This window comes from Chaetodon trifascialis, chromosome 10 (genome assembly GCF_039877785.1).
Source record: "Chaetodon trifascialis isolate fChaTrf1 chromosome 10, fChaTrf1.hap1, whole genome shotgun sequence".
NCBI classification, from domain to species: Eukaryota; Metazoa; Chordata; class Actinopteri; order Chaetodontiformes; family Chaetodontidae; genus Chaetodon; species Chaetodon trifascialis.
The window spans coordinates 10,348,230-10,370,352 of NC_092065.1; the positions used below are offsets into that span (position 1 = coordinate 10,348,230).

At 41.5% G+C, this 22,123-nt stretch overlaps 3 protein-coding genes across 4 annotated transcripts; 1 reads left to right on the forward strand and 2 right to left on the reverse strand.

Moving 5' to 3' along the window:
- Positions 1–428: 428 nt before the first annotated feature.
- best1 (bestrophin 1) lies at positions 429–6,443 on the forward strand. The gene is made up of 10 exons (XM_070971707.1): positions 429–506; positions 779–1,066; positions 2,298–2,392; positions 2,538–2,771; positions 2,938–3,092; positions 3,222–3,299; positions 3,654–3,806; positions 3,916–3,996; positions 4,088–4,239; positions 4,719–6,443. Exons 2-10 carry the CDS (start codon positions 915–917, stop codon positions 5,779–5,781), a joined length of 2,163 nt encoding a protein of 720 aa, XP_070827808.1. The 5' UTR covers positions 429–506; positions 779–914; the 3' UTR covers positions 5,782–6,443.
- Positions 6,201–10,212, reverse strand: fth1b (ferritin, heavy polypeptide 1b). The gene is made up of 5 exons (XM_070971710.1): positions 9,992–10,212; positions 8,696–8,799; positions 8,468–8,614; positions 8,089–8,214; positions 6,201–7,543 (listed from the first exon to the last, which is right to left on the reverse strand). Exons 2-5 carry the CDS (start codon positions 8,795–8,797, stop codon positions 7,385–7,387), a joined length of 534 nt encoding a protein of 177 aa, XP_070827811.1. The 5' UTR covers positions 8,798–8,799; positions 9,992–10,212; the 3' UTR covers positions 6,201–7,384.
- A 601-nt stretch (positions 10,213–10,813) lies between these two features.
- On the reverse strand, positions 10,814–21,564 carry LOC139337494 (inner centromere protein-like). 2 transcript variants are annotated; one of them, XM_070972094.1, is made up of 21 exons: positions 21,382–21,474; positions 20,437–20,585; positions 20,176–20,286; positions 19,468–20,078; positions 19,308–19,338; positions 19,087–19,156; positions 18,854–18,986; positions 18,674–18,713; positions 17,128–17,215; positions 16,878–17,018; positions 16,375–16,392; positions 14,162–14,271; positions 13,955–14,075; positions 13,749–13,859; positions 13,387–13,553; positions 13,137–13,257; positions 12,845–12,928; positions 12,579–12,614; positions 12,233–12,295; positions 11,998–12,148; positions 11,075–11,394 (listed from the first exon to the last, which is right to left on the reverse strand). In XM_070972094.1, exons 2-21 carry the CDS (start codon positions 20,574–20,576, stop codon positions 11,213–11,215), a joined length of 2,529 nt encoding a protein of 842 aa, XP_070828195.1. In that variant the 5' UTR covers positions 20,577–20,585; positions 21,382–21,474; the 3' UTR covers positions 11,075–11,212. The 2 variants fall into 2 exon arrangements, with proteins under 2 accessions (XP_070828196.1, XP_070828195.1); XM_070972095.1 differs by lacking the exon at positions 16,375–16,392 and having other exon boundaries at positions 10,814–11,394; positions 11,998–12,151; positions 21,382–21,564.
- Between the last annotated feature and the right edge of the window lie 559 nt (positions 21,565–22,123).

Genomic DNA, 22,123 nt, shown 5'->3' on the forward strand with positions numbered 1-22,123 from the left:
CCAGCTGTGCACATTTCTTCCAGCAGAGGGGGCGACACACAGCCTCACCTGATCAAGAGTGTTCCCTGGCCAAACACTGACTGATGCTTCAAATGTAAAATAATTGATTCTACCTCAAGAAGTTCACTGAAATCAAGAAATGAGAATGTGTTCAGAGGTGTGTGTTCGTGACTCAGCAAAAATGAGAGAAATGAGTTGAGCTTTGAAGAAAAAGGTGAGGCAGGCTGCTGAAATTGGTCATAATTCCAAAATCTGAACAGAACTCAGCACTCATGCCTTTAACCAGCCTGCTTGTGGCAGTGTGGGTGCTTCAGATTAACAGGACCCGGCCTCACAATGCAGCTTTGTTGCTGAAACAGATTAACACATCAAGTGACCGGAGGTGTAGGACTCCCTTGCTCTCCTTTTCTTTCCTGCTTCCCTTTTCACAACACTCTCCACAGACGCTGCCGCCACACATCTCGAGCCACAGCGAGTACGATGGCCAGACTTTTTCACATTGTGTGGTGAGTAACCACAGCTTCACAGCCGTGTTTGAGTTGGTGAAACTGACCTTTTGGGACTCTCACATATTGTATTTATCTGTTGCAGCCCTGCAAACATCTCTTCAGGTGTAGTGGTGTTTTTCAGATCTATAAAATGAGGACAATTATTAACGTGAATTATTGAAGTGTGTAGAAAATGGAAAATCAGTTTCGTATGGCATTATGAAAACTGCTTTGTATCTTTATGTGTGAAATGATTAACCCTGTTGTTTTGTTTTGCTTCATCATTTCAGAAATGTGACCAAATTGGCCTTATGAAATCCAGACTGGTCACTGACGCTGAGCTCAGACGAACCCCAGAGATCATCACACTGGTTTCCTTCATGTCACGCCACAGTCGACCAGCAAGTTGGCCAGCAAGCAGCAGCAATGACAGTAACATACTCTCGCAGGGTTGCTGATGCCGGTCTGGGGACCTTCTTCAACCTGCTTCTGCGATGGAAGGGCAGCATCTATAAACTGCTCTACAGAGAGCTCATCATCTTCACTCTTCTCTACTACTTCTTCAGTATTGTTTATAGGTACGCTCTTTGAGAAAACACTGAACTCCATTAGTCATTTTTCATGTCTTTGGCCTGACCCTTGCTGGATTTTTGAGGCTCATACAGATATTTCAGAGCTGTAAAAGTCTGATTGTGAGTTTATTTTTGTAACGTTGTTATTAGTTACTGAAGAACTATCACAGAGCTACATGGAATTCAGCTGACATATGTGTTGATACTGACGGTATCTGCTTGCCAGGTTTCATTTGACATTAGTACTGGACTGATTTATCAGCTCTAAAAGTGACATTATGTAACAGCATTTGTTCATACAACAAAGTTTTAGAGATTGAACTGGGGGCCAATGGAGGTCTTTTAGGGGGGTCCATATCTTTGGGATTGTAAATTTAAAGAACCAGAGTGTAAAATTTAGGGGGATCTATTGGCAGAATGTGCTGAAATTTAATACAATCATTATGTCTTGATTACTGCAGAACCACCTGAAATTAAGAACTTTTGTGTTTTCCTTACCTTAGAATGAGCTCTTTTTATCTACAAAGCGAGCGGGTCCTCTTTCACAGAGTCTGCCATGTTGCATCACCATGTCCCTGCAGTAGCCCAGAACTGCAAACTCCAACCTTACCACTAGATGGCACTAAACGCTGGCCCTTTAAGAAATTTTTCTAGTCAAATATGTAAAGATATCTGTGTGGTATCAGGATAACGTCACCATTTAATACACTAATTGCTGTCAGCGATCCATATGGCGAAGTAAAATTTCCTTTAAGTGGATTCGTATTGGATAAAAAATTTGGAAAAAGAGGTCACTACATGGTTTTGTGTCTATTTAGAGGTCATGAAAAAGTTTGTGAACCACAGGTTTAGTGTACCTTCTTACAGCGACATATTGCTGTCACAAGTAAATATCTACTTATGTTTTGTTATAACAAGAAAATCACTCATGTTGATAAATTGTGAGTCGTTAAAATAATAAATTTTGTTTTAAAGAGACACGTTGAATTTGTGTAATGAGAAAAGTTTCACGTAAAGACTGAAAAATTTGGTATGTTGTAATACAAGCAAAATGTGATAATTGCATAAAAACATTGTTTTTACGTGAAAAGGAACTGAGCAAATATATTTTGTCATGTGGGAGCAACATGCTGCTAATCTAAAACAAAAGTTGTGTTAGATCAGAAAGTGTGGTGCACGTTTTCGTCACTGCCTTTGTTTTAGCTGTAATAGACTCAATGGATGTTTCCTGCACCAGGTTTGTGTTAAATGATGACCAGAAGAGGCTGTTTGAGAAGCTGTCGATATACTGTGACCGCTACGCAGAGCTCATCCCTGTGTCATTTGTTCTGGGTGAGTTGAGGATACAAATTTTTAAATTTCAAGGCTAATCCAAACATGGACCATAGATGTGCATGAAAGTAAATGTCAGTCCTAAGACCTGGAAACCATCACAAGAGGTTATTATGTAATTCTTTACTTGCTTTTGATTTAACAGGTTTCTATGTCACCTTGGTTGTGTCCCGTTGGTGGGGCCAGTTTGAGAACGTCCCCTGGCCGGACCGCTTGGCAGCATTAGTAGGTGGTCATGTTCGCGGAGCTGACGAGGCCTCCAGGCTGACCCGACGAACCCTGATGCGATATGCCAACCTCTCCGGTGTGCTCATCTACCGCTCTGTCAGCACTGCCGTCTACAAGAGGTTTCCCACCATGGGGCATCTGGTGCAGGCAGGTACGATGTGGTGCTGCCAGCCTCATCACGTCTAGCACAAAGCTGCTGGCTCTGTTTGCATGTTTGAAAAGTCCAGAAGAAACTGTGTGACGTGGTGGTTTTGGACAAGGTCCAGACTCAAACATCTTTACTGCTTTCATACCCATGCTGTGTTTGCGCCTCTCAGGTCTGATGACGTCTGAGGAGCTGAGGCATCTGGAGGACTTGCCCTCTCCTCACAACAAGTTCTGGGTCCCCTGCATGTGGTTCGTCAGCCTGGCTCTGAGGGCTCGGACTGAGGGTCGCATCAATAACGACGTGGCGCTCACAGCCATTCTCACTGTAGGTCTCCATGTTTTATCCATTTGCAGGCCAAACAAGCCTGAACATCTTCACCTTGTGCAAATTTTAGATCTGAAACACTGTTTTTCAATGGCTTTGCCTGTCCTGCCTTTTTTTTTCTCTGTTCAGGAATTGAATACTTTACGGGCAAAGTGCATGAAGCTGTACGGTTATGACTGGATCAGCCTGCCTCTTGTCTATACTCAGGTTTTGTTGATATGCTGTGTGTAACTGCCTTGATGGTACACGAAATGGACTTAGTTTTCATTAGTGCTTAATGTGCATTGATTACATGTAGGAAACACTGCTAATGACAGTGATGCTGAGCCAATATTAGACTACTTGTAGTCTATAAAGAATGTGATTTTGTGTTGCAAAATCATGTAAACAATCATGTACCTGAAACGATTCACTCAGTTTGATCAAAGTTAGTAATTTGATTTAGTAAAAGATAAAATCAGAAAAAAAAAAAAAAAAAAGCAATGTAAACACTTTAGGGGAGAGTTTTCTCTCAGAGGTAGCTTGAAACACTTCCAGACTTGACTGATGTCTTTTAAGTAGGTGGTGACAGTGGCAGTCTACAGCTTCTTCCTGGCTTGTCTGATTGGTCGTCAGTTCTTGGATCCAGCTCAGGGGTACCCTGGTCACGATGTGGACTTCTATCTGCCTGTTTTCACCCTGCTGCAGTTCTTCTTCTATGTTGGTTGGCTGAAGGTGATGAACAAGGATTCGTTTTAGTCACACTGTTGCTGCTGTTCATGCTCTTATTCATTTGTCCCTTTCTGACCTGTGCTGTGGTGATCTTTCCTGTTCATGGTCTCAGGTGGCTGAACAGCTCATAAATCCTTTTGGTGAAGATGATGATGACTTTGAAACCAACTGGCTCGTTGATCGCAATTTACAGGTTTGGACTGAAACCAAACTATTTGCCAGTTTTTCCATCAGCCACAGACTGAGGCTGTCATGTTCTACTTGCTGTGGTTTCTGTCTCCCAGGTGTCCTTGTTGTCTGTGGATGAGATGTATGACAGCCTCCCGGTGGTTGAGAGGGATATGTACTGGAACGAGTCTGAACCTCAGCCTCCTTACACCGCTGCCAGCGCTGAGCACCGCAAACCCTCCTTCATGGGCTCAGCCCTGGATATCAGGTGCAGTAATGTTTCTATTTTGTGTCAGATCATTTTTAAATACTCCGCCTACAGGAGAAGTGTGCACATGCAGGCAAAAATATTCAGGTGCGAGATTAAAAAAATTCTGCAGACACAAAGGATAAAGGTCTGCACACTGTTTGGCTTTGATGTGATCAAGTGCCCATGTGGCCTTGCTTGTGGCCTTGCTTATATTGGAAATATATTGTGATTAGTCCGTGGGCCATTCTGACAACTTGTTCACATTTATCCTTGCTGTTAACTGACCAACAGTAATTTGAGTTGATTACTGCCTTGACAAGAAATGCCTGTTTTCTCTTTGACACTTGCCTGAGGAAGATCGTATAGATCGAAACACTGGCCATCTCTAACACAGAAATAAACTATTTATTTGGAGCCTCACAGTGTGCAGACCTTTGCTGTTTGTGCCTAAATACTCTACTTCACCATCACTTAACCATCTGTTTAATCTAAATTAGTGTTCCTAAGGAGGAGATGGAGTTTCAGTCCAATCTGGAGCAAATCAAAGAACACGAGGAAGCCAACTACTCCACCCCGCTGATAGGAGGGCTGGGTCGTCTTCTCGGTGTCCAGTCCCCCAACTTTCCTCGCTCCTCCCGGGTGTCTCTGCTGCGGCGCCGCCCTGGTGCTCCACTAAGCCGCTTCCCTCTGTACCTGCACCCAGAGACACCACCAACTCCAAGTCACGCCCGCCAAGACCGAGATCCAGACTACGCCTTCTCCACCATGCCCCTGTATGAGAGACCAGGTTTCTACAGCTGCCCACAAACACCCATCCACTGTGTGCCCCCTGCGGTGCCCCGCCCTCGACCTGCCCGGCGAACTCAGAACGAGTGGGACCGCAGCTGCAGCTCCCTCGCTCCTCCAATGGTGGGCTCACAGTTGCTGCCTCCTGACACCCCCAACCATGTCCCCCCACCACCATCCTCTGCATTCCCCTGGCTGAGTGAGGATAGCGACGTCCTGAGTGCCCCTACATTCTCTTTCCCTGACCCTCCACCTGAACTCTGCCCAATATCTAAACTCAGACCTGGACATGGCCTGCTGTCTCGCCGCCCTCCTCCCCGGCTAACTCTAGACACCCTCCCCTCAGCTGAGAGCCAGCCTGGACCCCCAAGTGCTCGGACAGCAGGAAGCGGAGGAGAAAGGGTGTTCTCGTTCACTCCTCCCTCTCGCACAGCAGCAGCAAATCCCAGTAATCCCAACAGCAGCTCTAGCAGCATTAATGCAACAAGCACCAACAGCGCTGGCACAGCAGGAAGTCTCTGCAACGGTACAAGTCACAGTAATTTTAGTAACCAAGGGAACTTCAGTGCCAACATGAGGACAAGCAACGGGGGAGCCAACGGCGGGCTGAGCAATACCATGAACACAGTCTCCACTTCAGCGTCATCACAGCCAGACACCAATCAGCAAAACTCACCCAATGATTCAGGGATCTCATTGGCTGAAGGGGACCTGCTGGGCGTTTTGGTGGACGGTGGGGTGAACAAGGCGGCAGGAGGGAGGGAGCAGGACTGAGAAAAGGTGTGACAGACTGTTTTGTATCACATGACACATATCAAATGTTTCACACAAACAGGCACTGCTCTGTGTTCCCTCTGAAGTACACTACAATCATCCGGAACCTGACACACAACTGAAAAGTATTTGTTGCACACTGAGTTAATCTTCATTTCCTCATAAGCTCTTTTACAATTAACCTACTTGTAATGCAAAAAGCACCTTAAGGAGATTTACCCGTCAACATGTGAAGGACAAATAATACTTTCCAGTTTCCTCTTAAACTCAGCGACAAGCCAAATTGTGTATATTCCAAAACAAACCAGTCTTCTTAGCTTTGTTGACATCATGCACTCCTTAATAAATATTAAGTATTGCGTATTATGTTTCTTTTGTCATTTTGTCAGTTTTTTAAATAAAAAAAAACAAAACAAAACTTGAAATTATTACTATTTTATTTTACTATTCAAGGAAACTGTATGTACATTTCAGCTTAAATTCACAACTACAAATATTCAAGCCATGTTACATAAAGCAACCGCAGAGAAACACAATTTGTAACCTGAAGAAAGAGCTGAGGAAACATTTTCACCTGCCTCTCCACATCAGTGTGTTCAGAGAACATTTAATTTTAAAGCAGCTACTGCACAGTCAGCATTGCACAGTCACGATATGCAGTTAACCCATGAATGCATGAGGCGTGCAACTCAAAGCTGATGCGTTTTAAAGAAATGTATAGAGGGTTAAGTGTGACAAAATTTTAACCACAGTAAATTGTTTTTTTGTTTTTTTTTAAAACAGATTAATAAAATTCTAGAATAAAAGCATTTAAATATTCCAGTAGCACAGTCCATCTTCAATATGGCCTGGCACTGCCAGACCAACAATAAAGATTGTTACTGTCTGACACCATTAAGGACAGGATCCCTTCAGAGATAGAGACAGATCCTTTCTGTTTAACCAGAAGCTGCAGTTATGTTAGTTACTTCAAAGCCACCAGACTCCATTGAGAAAAGCAGTAATTTCACCTCACAGATCATCATAAAACACACTAAAATGTGCAGATATTATGGCTTTATTTTTTCCATGCTGCCTATCTGATGCCTGACCTACCTCTCGCAGCCATCTTGGTTGTTTGGTATCACACATGACCTATTCTAAATAAATGGCTGTGACTGGACTTAGAGTTCACAGATTCCTCTACTTCCCAGGCTAGGTTCAATACACTTATTGCAGAATGTAAATGTTGGGGGGAAAAAAGCACTTCAAATTTCAACTCAGACATTAAATTTTAGTGTAGCCACCATACTTCGGAAACACAAAAAACACTGAAACGATAAATAAAATATCAAAGTGTAAAATGACTGAACTAAAGATTTGCTCAGTCTTTGTTCCCACAAAACATCTTAGATCACCTGTAATCTGGAATGTAATGTGAAGTGAGGTCTGCAGTATTCTGGTTTAGAGAGCTATCTATGCCTTTTGCAAATTTTACAGTTGATTGACAGCTAACAAACAAAAATAAAGCAGTGTTATCAGTATTACATGTGCTTTATGTTTGGGACAGAGGCAAACTGGCATGCAGCGGTGACCAGGATGACCATCAGTGTCACAGCGTAGTTTAACTGCACTCATCAGCCATGGTGTGTTTGTCAAAGAGGTACTCAGCCATGCCATTCTGAGGGGCTCCCATGTGGCGCAAGTTGGATATCCAGTCAGCGAGCTGCTTGATAGATTTAACCTGCTCATCCAAATAATTTGTCTCTATGAAGTCACACATCTGTGGATGAAAAGGAAAAATGAAAGTGTCATTCTTGTAAGACTGTCTGATTCCTCCAATGGCAGGAACTGTATGCTCCAACACCAAAAAGGTATACAGCATCTGGCTCAGTCATGTCTTTGTTGCCATCTCAATGTTTACTGGAAACATTTCAAAAGCAAGCATCCATTTCTCAGGAGCTATGTTCCAATATAACTTAGAGTTGTTTTTCCAACTTGCTTTTAGCTGTACTTGAATATGAAACCTTTTGTTGCTTCTACAAAGGGAGCCTGCTGGTCAACATAGTATATATGAGGTGAGATCAAGTTTCATATTCGTTCAGCTGCCTGATAACAGAAACAAAAAAGAGGGACTACAGTATATTGTGAATTTGACAGCTAAATTGGACAATCTCCCTCCCTTCCTCCCTCATTTCCCTCCTCTCTGTCTTGCTCACTACCACTTAAAACTATTTATGCTGTGTATGTGTGTGCAGATTGTGTCCAGCAGCCGTGACAGAGATGCAGTGGAGTGCTGTGTACATTGGTCCTTAGTCTGCTGCTTACATGAGGATCATTGTGTTCAGTTGCCATTTTCTGCAGGTCCAGCAGAGATTGGTTTACACTTCTCTCCAGCTGCAAGGAGCACTCCAAAGCCTCCAGGCCGCTCCCCCACTCATCTCTATCAGGTTTCTAGAAAAGATATAAATAACTTAGGACAAATCAGCACTGATATTCAACTGATTATAAAAAAAACAAAACAAAACAGATGAATCACTGACAAACTTAAACAGCATCACGCAAAGTCCTTTATGGAAAATGATTTACTTTGTGAATCTACAGAGAAAAGAGGTCTTCATCCCATTAAAAGCCCTGCAGTTGAATTTTGTTTTACATCGTTAACTTATTATTTTGTCAATTGAGTATAGAAAGTATCAGCACACACCTTGATGTCCTGCAGGAAAATTCTGCCTCCCCGCTTGTTCTGCAGACTCATCAGCTTCTCTGCATGCCCACGCTCCTCTTTGGACTGTGCTTTAAAGAACTTTGCAAAATTTGGTAAGGATTTATCATCCCTATCAAAATAATATGCCTAAAACGAACACAAATACAAGAGAGCAGTGAGCAATGAGCACTGGGCAGAGAAGATGCTGGCTTCAAAGCATTTTCTTACCATGGAGAGATATACATAAGAGGCATAGAGCTCCAGGTTTATCTGTCTGTTAATGGCAGCCTCGCAGTCCTGGTGGAAGTTTTGTCGGATCTGTGAATTCATGTCTGTATAAATCACAATAATGGATAAATTAGGGAACACATGTAAGGCATATATTATCAAGTAGGCACATCATACACGTATAACAAGAAAAGACCTTATAACTACTAATAATACACCCAAATGAGTGCTTGAATTCAGGTGATGGAGTTGTGTCACATCATGCACCCCCATTATCACGAGCCTGGCCACCAACATAGAGACATAGGTAAAGGCACTTTAGACCAGCGCTGGCACTGGCTGATGATACCTTTACCTCTACTACCCTGTCAACATCACTCACCCTAACCCTAACCCTATGACTTATTATTCTTCTCACTACATGTCAACTTTTGTCACTGCAACTCCTGATGAAACCAAATGCACGAATTTCCACAAGATCCTTTGTCCAAAAAGATCTATGTGCAAACATGCAGATCCCGATGGAATAGAGGTGAAAGGAATTTGAAAATAATTTACATTCAGCCATTTAGTTTACATGCAAAAACTCCCCTGTGCTTTCTAATAAACTAACTGCCCCTGCACTAACTCTCTTCCAGGTCTGTGGCTCACACTGCTTTGGGAGTATCGACCCCTTTAGCGCGTAACTGCATTCATATTGATCCGAACTGACCTTCAACTCATAATAACCGTCCGAAAAAACGTGTTTTTAAGCGAGACGCTATTCATCAAAGCTACTGCAAACCAAGCTAAACAAACACTCAACTTTTGTCTTTGCTTTGCAGCTATAGTTACTAATATATATTTTCCAAAAGCACGGCTAATGACACAACATAGCTGAGTTTCAATACATTTCTCAAAGCAGCACCAGATAGTTGTGACTGTGATTAAGTAGATAGTTTAATTACTGTTAGCATACATGAATGTGAAAATAAACGTATACGTATACAAGGTAGACTGATACATGATAACAAGGCATGCTAACATGGTGGCAAAACCTAAAATTTACAGGGAAAGCAGTATTCATTGGTGATATTACTTACTTAGTCAAATGTGTTATTTTAATATACAGCGTCGCTAACTAGCTAGCTAACAAAAAGTTACGTTATCACAGAGCTAAGTTAACGTTGCGAGGCACCGTGAGTGCACAGTTCTCCATCAATTCACTCCACTACAGGTGATTAATTGCTAACCGCTAACTAGCTAGGAGGCTGCGCAGTAAACGCAAGCTTGTTATGCAAAGTTCAATACACGTACCTGGGTTGTCGATGTCTTTGCTGTTGTGTATCGATCCGATATTGGAGTAAAATCCCCGAAGGTTGAAGTCTGATGACTGACCGACGTTACATGCGCATCGTCCGCACAGTAATGAAGTCACATCATCAGCGGTTAAAGGGGTAGTCACAGATTTAACCTTCCGCCAGGTAGGCTAAATTTGTGACTACCCCACACAGGTGCCTTGTTTGTTTGTTTTTGTCCTTTATTATAATTACACAGCTTATTAGTGACATGTGACAGTTTTACCAAATCTACCATCAATGCGCATCACAGCCATGCTTCTAAACTACCAATTGATATCTTTAAACAGAAGACCATTTATTTTTGGGGCAAGATATGAAGTAGACAGGGTGGTGGGTGATGTGATGATGTTAAAACATTTTGACATGCCACAGCAGGAAACAGAGCACACGTATAAATAACAGCATTAGAAATAGCCACTGTCATGATTTGCTGATACAGCTAAATGGGACTGAATCATCATTAATGTTATTGGTTCCACTTGTTTTCATGGAAGTCAAATTGTCTGCTTGAATGATGACACACTGTTGTGACTGGAAGGACTATTTCTTTCAAATACAAATTTTAAACACAGGAATGTGAGAAACCGTAAGGTACTGTAGTTAGTTATTAACATATGAGAAATGATATTGCTACTACCGATGTTTGTAAATAAGAATATGTAACCACATCATTTTTTCCCTCATATCTTCATTTTTATATTTCTTAAAGAATAAAATAAGGATTGTTTTTTTCATTATTGTTATAAATGACAATAAGAGTAGTAGGACATGTGTTTTTACCCCTTTTTATTTAGCCATACATGTGAAATCATATCCTTTGTGGTGGAAGTAATTACAAAAAAGAATGTAACATCAAACCATACACAGAAATTTGACGTGGGAGGTGTCTGTAAACTGCCAAATGAGTGCCACTCACTAAGAGCTAATGGGACGATCCTGGCCCTGCTGGATGATTTCACAAAATCCTTCAAACATTCACATCCCACTGTGTTAAAATACACATCAATTTTCAAGTACAAGCTTGAAACATCAATTTCACCACCTATGTATCATTTATAGCCATGATATCTTACAAACGAAAATCAAATTTCCTAAAATGTTGATGCCTCAAACCTTAACTAAATCTAATACAGGAAAAAATAAAAACTGTATACCGGTATGTACATGTGCGTCAGTTTCACAGGCACTTGGATCCGAGAGGTGGTGAGTGCCACACAGCAGAGCTGGTGCGTTTAAAGTAGCGAGGCTTGCTCTTATAAAACATGTTTTCCAGTCTGGGCGGTTCAACGGGTCCGAAGAAAGAGTCTAAATCAGGAGGGTTGAAGTACTGCTTCATAATTATCTGCTGCAGGTTGTGACCTGGAAGGGAGAAATATTTAAATACAATGTTTTTATTAATTCATTGAAATGTTTTTTTCAAATAGCTAATTAAGCTGGTGTTGTGTTTTAACCTAAAAGCTGATAGTGTCAAGGAACAGTTTCCACAAAGTGGGGAAATACTGATGCAAGTATGATGCTACACAGTGGATGTGCAAATTGGTAATATGGCCGTTTTAAAATGCAACCTGTAAACCAACAAACTCAAACTAACGTTGTTAGTTAAAGATATGCTATGTTTACATAGCTGGACACACAAGCAAATGCACCTTAAATTAGAGCAGATAAACAGGTTTAATTGACTGGTTACACTTTAGTTGCTGTGTTTTAAATAGGCCTTAACAAAAAAAAAAAAAAAAAAAAAAAAAAAAAAAAGACTTCCTGCACATTCTTGAAGTGCAGCCATATGCACGTTGCTTCTGCATGTGGAGAAACCCAAACCTCCACACACCTGCTGTGCCTACTTGTGGTCGCTCAACAATGATTGGATGATCATTGTTCAAAGAGGAGTTAAACGAACACTCAGTTTCAACCTCGTGAATTTCATTGTCATCATCGATGATAATTATACTAAATCATGCCTACCTTCTGCCCAGGATGGAATAGGTTTCCTCGGGGCAGACTCATCATCAGTAGAGTCGTCACTGTTTTGGTCCATCCCATAATCTTCGGCACTTTTGGACAACAAAGGTTTGTTGCCGCCCTTTGGAGTGATGGAGTATGACTGTGGCGATTTCTGCTAAAAAGGATAAAACAAACGTCGTGAGGCTTTACTCTGATGAGAAATTATTTTAACGTGTTTTAAGACAGAAAAATTTACCTCGATATCGATGGTCACGTTAAGGCCACCCCCTTTTCCCACAGGCGTGCTCATTACAGATCGCTGTAAAGATTAAGAAGAAAGGGCATAAATACGTCTGCCACTGCTCAGAGGTTCCCTTTAAGTTTCAAACCTCGAGCTGTGCTGTTGAGCCATTTTCAATTACTGGTTCCCTGTTTTGTTTACCAAGAAAGCAAAGGACGCTGCAAGCTAGTAAACATGGATGTAAATGATGCGCACAACACGTTTTGGTGAGTAACAATAAATATAAAGATAGCTTTTACTATATGAAAACTGCTAAATTACCAAAAGTAAAACTGATCTTCAGAGTTATCAAGACTCTTACCTCGATATCCACAGTCTCATTCAGGGCAGCAGTGGTCTGGGTAGCAAAGAGGTAGAGAGAGATATTTAGCTCCAAAAAGTCAATTGTTACAGTATCACTCATTCTAAAAATCTGTTCACCCAAATGCAGATTATACACAGAAACCTGAATAAAGATTTTGAAGCTCCCTCAAACTGAGAATAATTAACCTTCAAGTCAACTTTTTGCTCATGTTCAGCAGTGCAGGTGTACCTATACCTGAAGCATAATTTTCCCTGCTGGTTTACCTGTTTAGCAGCAGCTTCTCTCTGTTTAGCAGCTTCTCTCTCTTGTGCAGCTTTCTCCTCTGCAGCTAATCTCTGCTGCTGCTCCTAGTGGGAGAAAAAACACATGAACAACCAGACGACTGAGCTGCCGAACGGACAAACCCAGAGCAGCTGAATCTTAATACGTTGTTGTATTGTTGTATTGTTTCATGGAAACAATACAAACACAGACATGCTAACACGGTTATATGGAGGTCCAACACACCACAATCAGATAAGAAAACATTTTTTACTCAAATTGTTAGTTTCATACCAGTTTTCGTTTTTCCTCGAGAGCCTTTCTCCTCTCCTCCAGCTCTCTCCTCTCCTTCTCTCTTGCTGCTCTCTCCAGTTCCCGTTGCAGAGCAAGAGCTTTTTCCTTTTCCACTCGCTCTCTGAAATGCAGACTAAGTCAGTCAAACAGATTCTTCTGTCATCGCTAATGCATGTTTTCAATTGAATACACTGTTACCATGTTGAAAAGATAATTGGGCCACTTAGTTTATAAAGTAGTCTGGACTGACCTTTCAGCAGCGAGTCGCTCTCTCTCCAGCTCTCTCTCCTTCTCGCGCTCCTGCTCTCTCTTCAGCTCCAGAGCTCTGCGAGCTTCAGCCAGCTTACGAGCTTGCTGCTCCTCCTCCTCCTCGGCCTTCTTCTGAGCCAGCAACTCTTGCTGCCGCTTCTCCTCCAGCTTTTAAAGGACACGTTTATGTTGAATCAAATCTATCTATTCAAGTAATAAACTCGGTTTGCCTTCTTATAGACATAATGCACAAAAAAAGAACATTTGAATGGTTCAAACGTGTTTTTTTCAACTGAATAATCAAAGGTCATTTTGCCAAACTTCGAAATGACCACATAAATCAATAAAAGAGCTTCATCTTACTGCTTGCTGCAGCTTTTTCTTTTTAGCCTCTTCCTCCAGCTTCTTCTTCAGCTCCAGCTCCTCTTGACGTTTAACAGCCAGCTTCTTCTTGGCCTTCTCCTCTGCCTGACGCTGCACCGAGACACAGTTTCAAAGTTCAGACACGAGGGTCGAAATCTGTTTGTACATGAACATTCAGATTCAGGGTCATCCCATTTGTTGCATACCTTATCATTTTTCTCATCAATCTGAGCCATTTTCTGCTCAATCTTCTTTTTCTTTTCTTCCTCCCTCTGCTCCTCTTTTACTTTGGCCTCAAACACTCTCCTCAGCCTCTCATCTCTCTTCCTAAAAAACAAATTTTAAGAGTTAAAAGAGAAAGAATACATTACTGAACTGTCCAATCAGAGCATGTAAAGAGGTGAAGTGTTAACCTTTTCAGTTCCTCCTGTTTCCTTTTCCTCTCGTCCTCCATTTTCTTCATTCTTTCCTCCTCAAGCTCCTGCTTCTTCTTCAGGGCTTCCAGTTTTTGACGCTCTTTTGTCTGAGAAAAGAGGAAACATATTGTCAGAAATCAGCTAATTCTAACACACTGCAATACAAGGCAAATGTCGAACAAGTCAAGCAGCAGGTGGAGTGCATTCCTGTGGAAACCAACCACCACATCCTTGGAGCAGACAGACGAAGCAAAAATCCACCCTGACAGACTTTTGTTATTTCCATCGAGTGTGTTCTCACACTGCTGAACAGCAGAGAGCTCGTCCTGTCCTTTGACTGGAGCTCATTAGTCTCCAAACTATCTGTGTGGACAATTTCAACAGACTGAGTGTAGAGAAAGACATCGCTGGAAGCCAAAAGGTTACCATTAAGATAAGAAAAAATGGCAAAGAACTGTGATAAAATAGATCTTGTTTCTATTTAAACAAGCTACACCACCCAGCAGAACTTGGCTACTGTCATGTCTAAGGTATCTGATGTAACAATAGTTTAAACAGACACAGGCAGAGAAGTGCCCAAATTCGGGATGTCAGTTCTGGTTAATTTTGCTTTCGACAGCCATTAACCGGAAACTAACCAGTTAATTATCAATTACATGATAACACATTTTCTGTGTTTATCAACCATATTTTCCCATGTTTTAGAAACAGATGGCACCCAGTACATCACTACAAGTTCAAAATATCAACAAGGGTATCTGAATGCCTCTTAAACATAACCCTGAATCCAAAAGTAAGGGGAAATGACATCCAAAGTGATTTTGTCACCCATAGAAAAATGTTCATCATTTCATATTATGATCATTCATTTCACTGTCGCCGGTCACTGTCACCTAGTGATGGGCAATATGACCTAAATTCCGCATCACATTATTATAACACAGTATCATACTGCTGTATTGTAAAACAAAACTTCTCTTGACAACACTGAATACAACAACACTGCTCCAGCATGTGGGGCTGCAATAGATGCTGCTAGCCACATTAGCCATGGAATGTGCTAACACCATATTCCACAGGCTAACCAGCAGAATAAACAGTAATGTAACATAAAAAGGGCAAAGCTTGCAGGTTTTAAGTTTGCAGTCAGATGCAGGAAGCAAATTTGCATTAAGGCAACACAAACAAACATGAAGGAGAGAGAAATGTAGTCATTCAGAACAGTTACAGGACTCCAACCAGCCAATGAGGAGCTTGTACCTAAACGAGGGTCTATTGATGTGCACACAGATGTGGCTTGGGTATGAAAAGTCTGACATTGACCAGAAAACGGTACTGCACAAATAATGCCACAAACTGGCCGTCTAACGGACTCTAATACCACTGACCTCTTCTACCCAAGGTTGTAAATGAAGGAGAAAAATAATCAAACATGAGCAAGTACTTTATTTGTCAAGTATAGAACTCAAAGAAGTATGCCTTTCCATGTGGTCATTTCATAGAGGCTATTTGTTGAATGAATTTACAGAAAAAGTGCTACATCGTGATATGTCGCCTCTCATTATCTGGATATGAAATAAACAACGTGGGGATAAGAGATTTTGGTCATATCACACAACTCTAGCTTCTGATTAAGATGGATTTTCACTTCAATTTCTACTTGTGACTGAATTATGAGTCAAAAGCAACAAACAGTGAGGTCACCAAAGCCATTCTATGTGGTTTGAAGGATTGTTAGATTAAAAGATTCCAAAGGATGGGTATTAGTGAGGCTTGGGAGGAGAGACACAATTAACTAAGTGCAGTTTGGGCTTTTGTTAAAACACATTTGCCCCTTTCACCAGTGGACCTGCAAAGTTTCAGGGATCAATCATCCTGATGTGGTTTTGATCATTTATATGTACATCTGTCTCTGTCATACAGTCTATTCCACACAACTCAGAAATGTCACCACACCCCACCCCATTCTCAATAGAGCCCAAATGTACCAGAAATCCTTCAAAATCTTCAGACGTCAAACTGTCAAGAGTCTGAATTTCAGCTCTGATACAGACAAATGCCTGAACATTTACATTTCAATGCAGAAGTGTGAAAGGGGCTTGTCTAAAGTATGAGGTAAATAAGGAGACATTTAATCAAGGTGCACAATAAGACATCAGAAACCACCGAATGCCCTCAGCACACAGTGCTTTCAACTATATCACACTTACCACTACACCAATGCTCAACTGGGGAGAGAAAAAAGAGCCAAATAAGAGGACCACATCATTCGACAGCTCAACCATAATGTGAGCCACAATACTCTTTTAAATTTAAGAACATGCACTCTTCACTCTCAAAGTATTCTGGTTTTAGGGAAGAGTACAATCAAAATGATAAGGTATCTGAAAAGCAATAATTTCCATGGAGAGTTATGCTGACACAGATTCAATTCACTACAATACCACAAGTGTGTTTTGGGCCAGTGGAGTTTAATTAGTAAGCCCAGAAGTCTTGAACTGATCCACATTTTAATTGATTGTATTATCTGATATAAAGCAGATCAAAATGTGATCACTGTGATCTTTCTTCACAGTGCTCTACTATGTTTAGTCCCCCTCAGCCTGTTGCTGCAAGAGCTTTGCTCTCCTTTACCACAGTTGGGTTCTACAGTGTCAACATTTCACAGCAAGACAATGTTGTTGCTTTGCACTAAGTTAAGAGTATAACTTACCTTTGGATCAACCTTCAGAGGAGTGGTGTGTTTAATGAAGGACTTGATAACAGCATTGCGACTGAGGGTATTTGGAGTCATCATGAGCATCTGATTCTTCTGCACAGTGTGGAGGAAAGATCTCATGTTGGGTCTGATTGCCTGTGTATTCATAATAAAGTAGCCAGTTAAGAAATACATTTGTTCTCTTTTATCCATTTCTCTCAATATTTTCTATTTCTTAACACTCTGCAAGATTTCTGAATCTTACACTCTGAGTCTTCTTGGGAGGAGAGAACCTCTTTGCAGGACTTTCCAATGCAGTATCTGGTGCTCTGCGTTTGGTACTCAGGCGTGACCTGAAGAAATTAAAATAACATTTTGAAAAAAAACACAGAATTTATTCAACACTCTGAACACATTAATATATCCTTTAATGTTACTGCAGACATCATAAAGTGCAGTAACCTCTCACCCAATTCTAACAAAACCCTTAGGGATGCACATGGTTAACTGTTAAACCGTTAACTGATAACAGGAACGTTAACCGATTAATACTAACGGTCAGTTTTGTTTTTTAGCTACGTAAGTCAATCAACTCATGGGGGCTAGTCGAGTTCGTAAGTTCGTGGCTATTACAACGGACTGCTGGACCGCGCTCACAACAGAGAGCTATGTGACAATTACATGTCACTATATCGATGAGTACTGGAAAGTTAATTCTGAAGTCCTGTTAACGCAGAGCATGCCAGGTAGACACACAGCTGATAACCTCACAGCTAAACTGGTTGATGCAGCGGAGACTTAGTGGGAAAGTGTCCGCATGCGTCCACGACAACGCGCGCAACATCGTGGCAGCCAACTCTCCCGGACGGGTCAGCTGGGACTTGATCCCCTGTTTTGCACATACACTGCAGCTGGCGGTAAATGACGGATTTAATGTGTTTGTGCATCGTGTTATTGTTGCAGCGGGGCAGCTTGTCAGGCACTTCAACCACAGCACACCTGCATGCAGGGCACTGGAGGCCAAACACGACCAAATGCAACTTCCGAAGCACCGGCTTATTGTGCGCAATTACGCACAAAACACACGTTACATTGAATATTATTTTTTTATCTCCAGGTTTACAGTAAAATGGTTCGGAATGAAGCCGCATCATCCAGATAAACATTGAGCTCCATCAGAACTGTTTAAAAATCTGATTTCAGAAGCGTGAATCAGAACACACAATTAAAGAAATCACCAGCGCGCTCGCTCTCGACATAATTTAAAAAGCAATAGGAGACGATTGAAGCCTACAGTACTGTTAATTATCTAAATCTTGTAGCTTTTTTTTACATTTTAGATGAGTAATCTAACTATTTGCTCATTCATTGTAAATCTGCAGTTCGGACTGAACAGCGCCGAGTCAGTGACTCTCTGATTCCAACCTTTCCTTACATGGAAAGCCTTGTCGGAATGGTGGTACGTTTGTGTGTCGGAATAGCGGTATTTCGGGATGGTGATATGTCTAAATGGTGGTATGTCGGAATGGCAGTATGTCGGAATGACGGAATGGCAGCATGTAAGGGCATTTAAATCTTATCGGTTAACGGTTATTAATCGTTAAAGGGCGTCGGTTAACGGTCATAAAAAAATTAAAAATGTGCATCCCTACCCTGAACCAAATCTTAACCTTCAAACGGCCCTTCAAAGTTTTGAAGACTGCGCAAAATGTCCTCACTTCCAAAAACATTTCCTCATTCAGTTGGATAAGAACTTCTTCTGGCTCTTTCTATGAAGCAAGAAGTACATATATGTACGCACACATCCTCACCTTGGACCTGACTTGGAAGTCCGTTGCTTCTCAGTGACAACTGAAACAGACACAAACGTGTACTGGTGCATATGAGTTGCATTAAAAAAAGCTGGTTATATCATTCATTATTCAGTAAGAGCTATTAACTAAAATCGAATCCAAACAAGAACTAATTAATAAAGTGGAGAGTTGACATACCTGTTGTTTTGCTGGGAGTGCTTATGGCTTGCTTACTGGTATACAGTGAAGGGGGCGCCAGTGTGGGAGAGTTAGCAGCCACAGATCGAGTGATACGTCCAACAGACGGATGTGGGTGCTGGTTCATGTGGGTCTACATTAATGTGAAACAAAAACATTAGCTGATCAATAAACAAAGGATACATTCAGATTTCATTAGGACAGTTTTAATAGACAAAGACATATATTCATACCTCTGGAGATTCCTCTGATTCTTCACCTGAAGCATTATCCTTTTCCTCAGCAGTTACAGCTTCTAACATGCTGCAGCAGTGAATAATTATGGGTAAGAAAAGCTATTAAATACAAGAACACTGACTTCATGTGAGGCTCAGGTTAAGTTATGTAGACAAATCACGATTACAAGTAGTTTATATCTGGATGCAAACAATCTGGACTTTCAGTCAATACTCACGCCTCTCTATCCTCTTCCTGAGCACATTCCTCTACAACCAGGGGAAACAAACAAAAACAACCACATGAGACACATATATTAATGGAAATCAACGTGCGGAACAATTTCCTAATGTTTTATGTTTTATGCAATTATAAACCAAATATGGCTTATTTCTCACCATCAGTGTTGCTGCTACATGTGGAACTGGCCATGTGAGCCCCCTTCCTCTTCAGCATGGAGCGCCGTGATGCCCGGCGAACAGACTCTTGAGTCATACTGTGCCGCAGACCAGCCAGCGAGTGACGGAGCTTGAGGGAGCACCGGACAGAGCTCCGTCGTGACCTCCGAGCTGTGCCAGCTATTGCAATCTTTGCAGCTGTACGGCCAGAAGAAGCATGCTCTGCAGACAAACGGTCTGCTGAGGAGATGCTGACAACAACCTCAGGTGACGGTATGTCAGGTGCAGACTGGGCAATGCTACTTAAGCGTTCCAGCTTGACTTCGGCATTTATCACCTTGCTGTTTTTGTCCATCTCTTCCTCCTCTACCAGCTCTGGCTTCTTGTTCTCCACCTCCTGACTTTCACAGCTGCCATCAGGTAACTGGCTCTCATCCTCTACTACCTCAGACTTGGTCTGTTTGTTTTTACGGGTTGTGCGTTTAGGCTGTGTAGTGGTGGTGGCGTTGGCTTCAGAGGTGGAGGCCTCTGAAACGGTTGCCTCTTCAGCGATGAAGTCCAGTGATTTGACAGAGGAGCCATGAAGGTTGCTGCGCCTTCCCTTTGAAAACCTGGACAGGAAGAAAAACTTATTTCAGTTACAAAAAGACACAAAGAGTGTGAAGAAATGGGAAAACCTTTACATAAACAGTAATGAAGGAAACAAACCTTCGTTTGGCTTGATTTTCCTCCTGACGCCCCAAAGACACACGCTTCCTGCGACTGCTCTTTTTCTGTGATGGTGTTTTTGGCATCAATTCTGGTTCAGCATTGAAATCTCTGAAATCAAAACAAACAGCTTCATTAGTAAAACCTTGAAAACAATTCTAGAGAAAATGTTTTTCCTAAGATGGAAATTTGTGAAAGGGACAAGAGACCAAAAATTTTGTAATACATTTATCTGCATTTATGACATTACTATAAGCTTACTTTGAGAACATGCGGTTGGCTTCTTGTTGGATCTCCTCAAGCCAAACCATGTGGACATTATCAATGTCACTGATGAATTCTTGTACTTTGCCATTGAACATCTGCACGAGTGATCGCACAGGTGATAGTACAGAGTTCATGTTGAGAGCCTGAGGGAAAGATCGCACAGTTAAATCAGGACATACTCAAACAGACTTGAGATGGCACATATAAATTAGATTAACTGAAGTATCACCACAGAGGCCATAAAGACCAGACTGATTGTTTATGTTTTAACGTCTGCTTTCATTTTCCTTTTAACAGTGAAGTATAAGGCACCTCCCCTCCGTTCCCTTAAAAGTTTAGCAGTGTTTAAGGTAAAGTCACTCAGACAAAGAACATTACTAAACAATCAAAAGGTCATTTCAAGTCACAGCCAACTGTGGATAAAATATTTTGACTTTGCAAAGCTCTTTTCGTAATGACAAACGATTCAGTACTGGAACTGCTAAGTGGAATCAGCGCATGCGCAGTGTCGTTGTATTTTCGTGGATGGACTGCTTTGGGCTGTACAATGGCTATTTAACAATGTGTCGGGAAAAAAACAAAACGGTAGTGGTTTTAATGGAATAGCAGCACTGACACATTGTGTTACAACAAAAATAGATTACATTAACATTACTCTTAACCACATAAACCCAAGCGTTTTCAACGTTAGCTAACGTATCCCAGGTAACTTGATAGCTTAGCTGAATTGCGACGGACGACCATTCAACACCAAAGAGACAATCAACGTTAACGCTAGCCAAGACTGTGATAAGTTCCGAGAAACACGATATGTTCATTAAATTGAAATGTCGATAATGTTTTATAACTGCTCTCATTTTATTGTCTTAACACGGTGTTAGCAAGCTAACGTTAATGTTGTCCTTGACGTAAAAACAACGAACGTTTGCGTTAACTTACCTTTTATATCCGGGTTTATGAAAAGAGAATCCAATGCTCGCTGCTCACTGATATTTAATGCTAAATCAATCGCATATTGACGTCAAAACAAATATACTAAAAAGAAGGAGTTCCCACTTTCTCTGACAGCTCACATGTAAACTGTTCGCAATCTGTATGATCCTGGACGGTGACTACAACTCTACCCGCTTAAACTGTTTAACGTTTTCAAAAACCGCATCAGCCAATCCCGACGCGAAGCTCGGTGACGTTGTGGCGAGTTGTTCGATTTATTTCCGCAAAGGCGGGTCCCACCTATGGGTCCCACCGTTAGGAACAAGAGCGAGCAATCACGAGGAGTGCGGAAGTCGTCAAATACAAACAAATCGAGCAAACCCAACCGAAATCCAGGGCGGAGTTTCAGCACTGCTCAGATTTAAATCAAACAGGAGGACAAATCGCTCCACTTCATCCGCAGTATTGACGCACGTGCATGTTTGACTGTGGCTTTATAACGTGCTCTTTCAGTAATGATGCCACTAAACACGCACAAGTACATTTTAAGAAATACAAAAGTATAACCACAGTTTTTTAAAATCAATTTGAGAGTGAACTTTTTTTTTAGCCTAACTGTGATGACCTCTGTCTGTCCCTTGTCTCATCCTCTCCTGCAGACTGTAGGACTGTTCCCTGCAAGAAACAAAGCTACAGGATATTTGAAGCCATCAATCTCACAAAAAGGTTGTGATGCTCCAGCTCAACA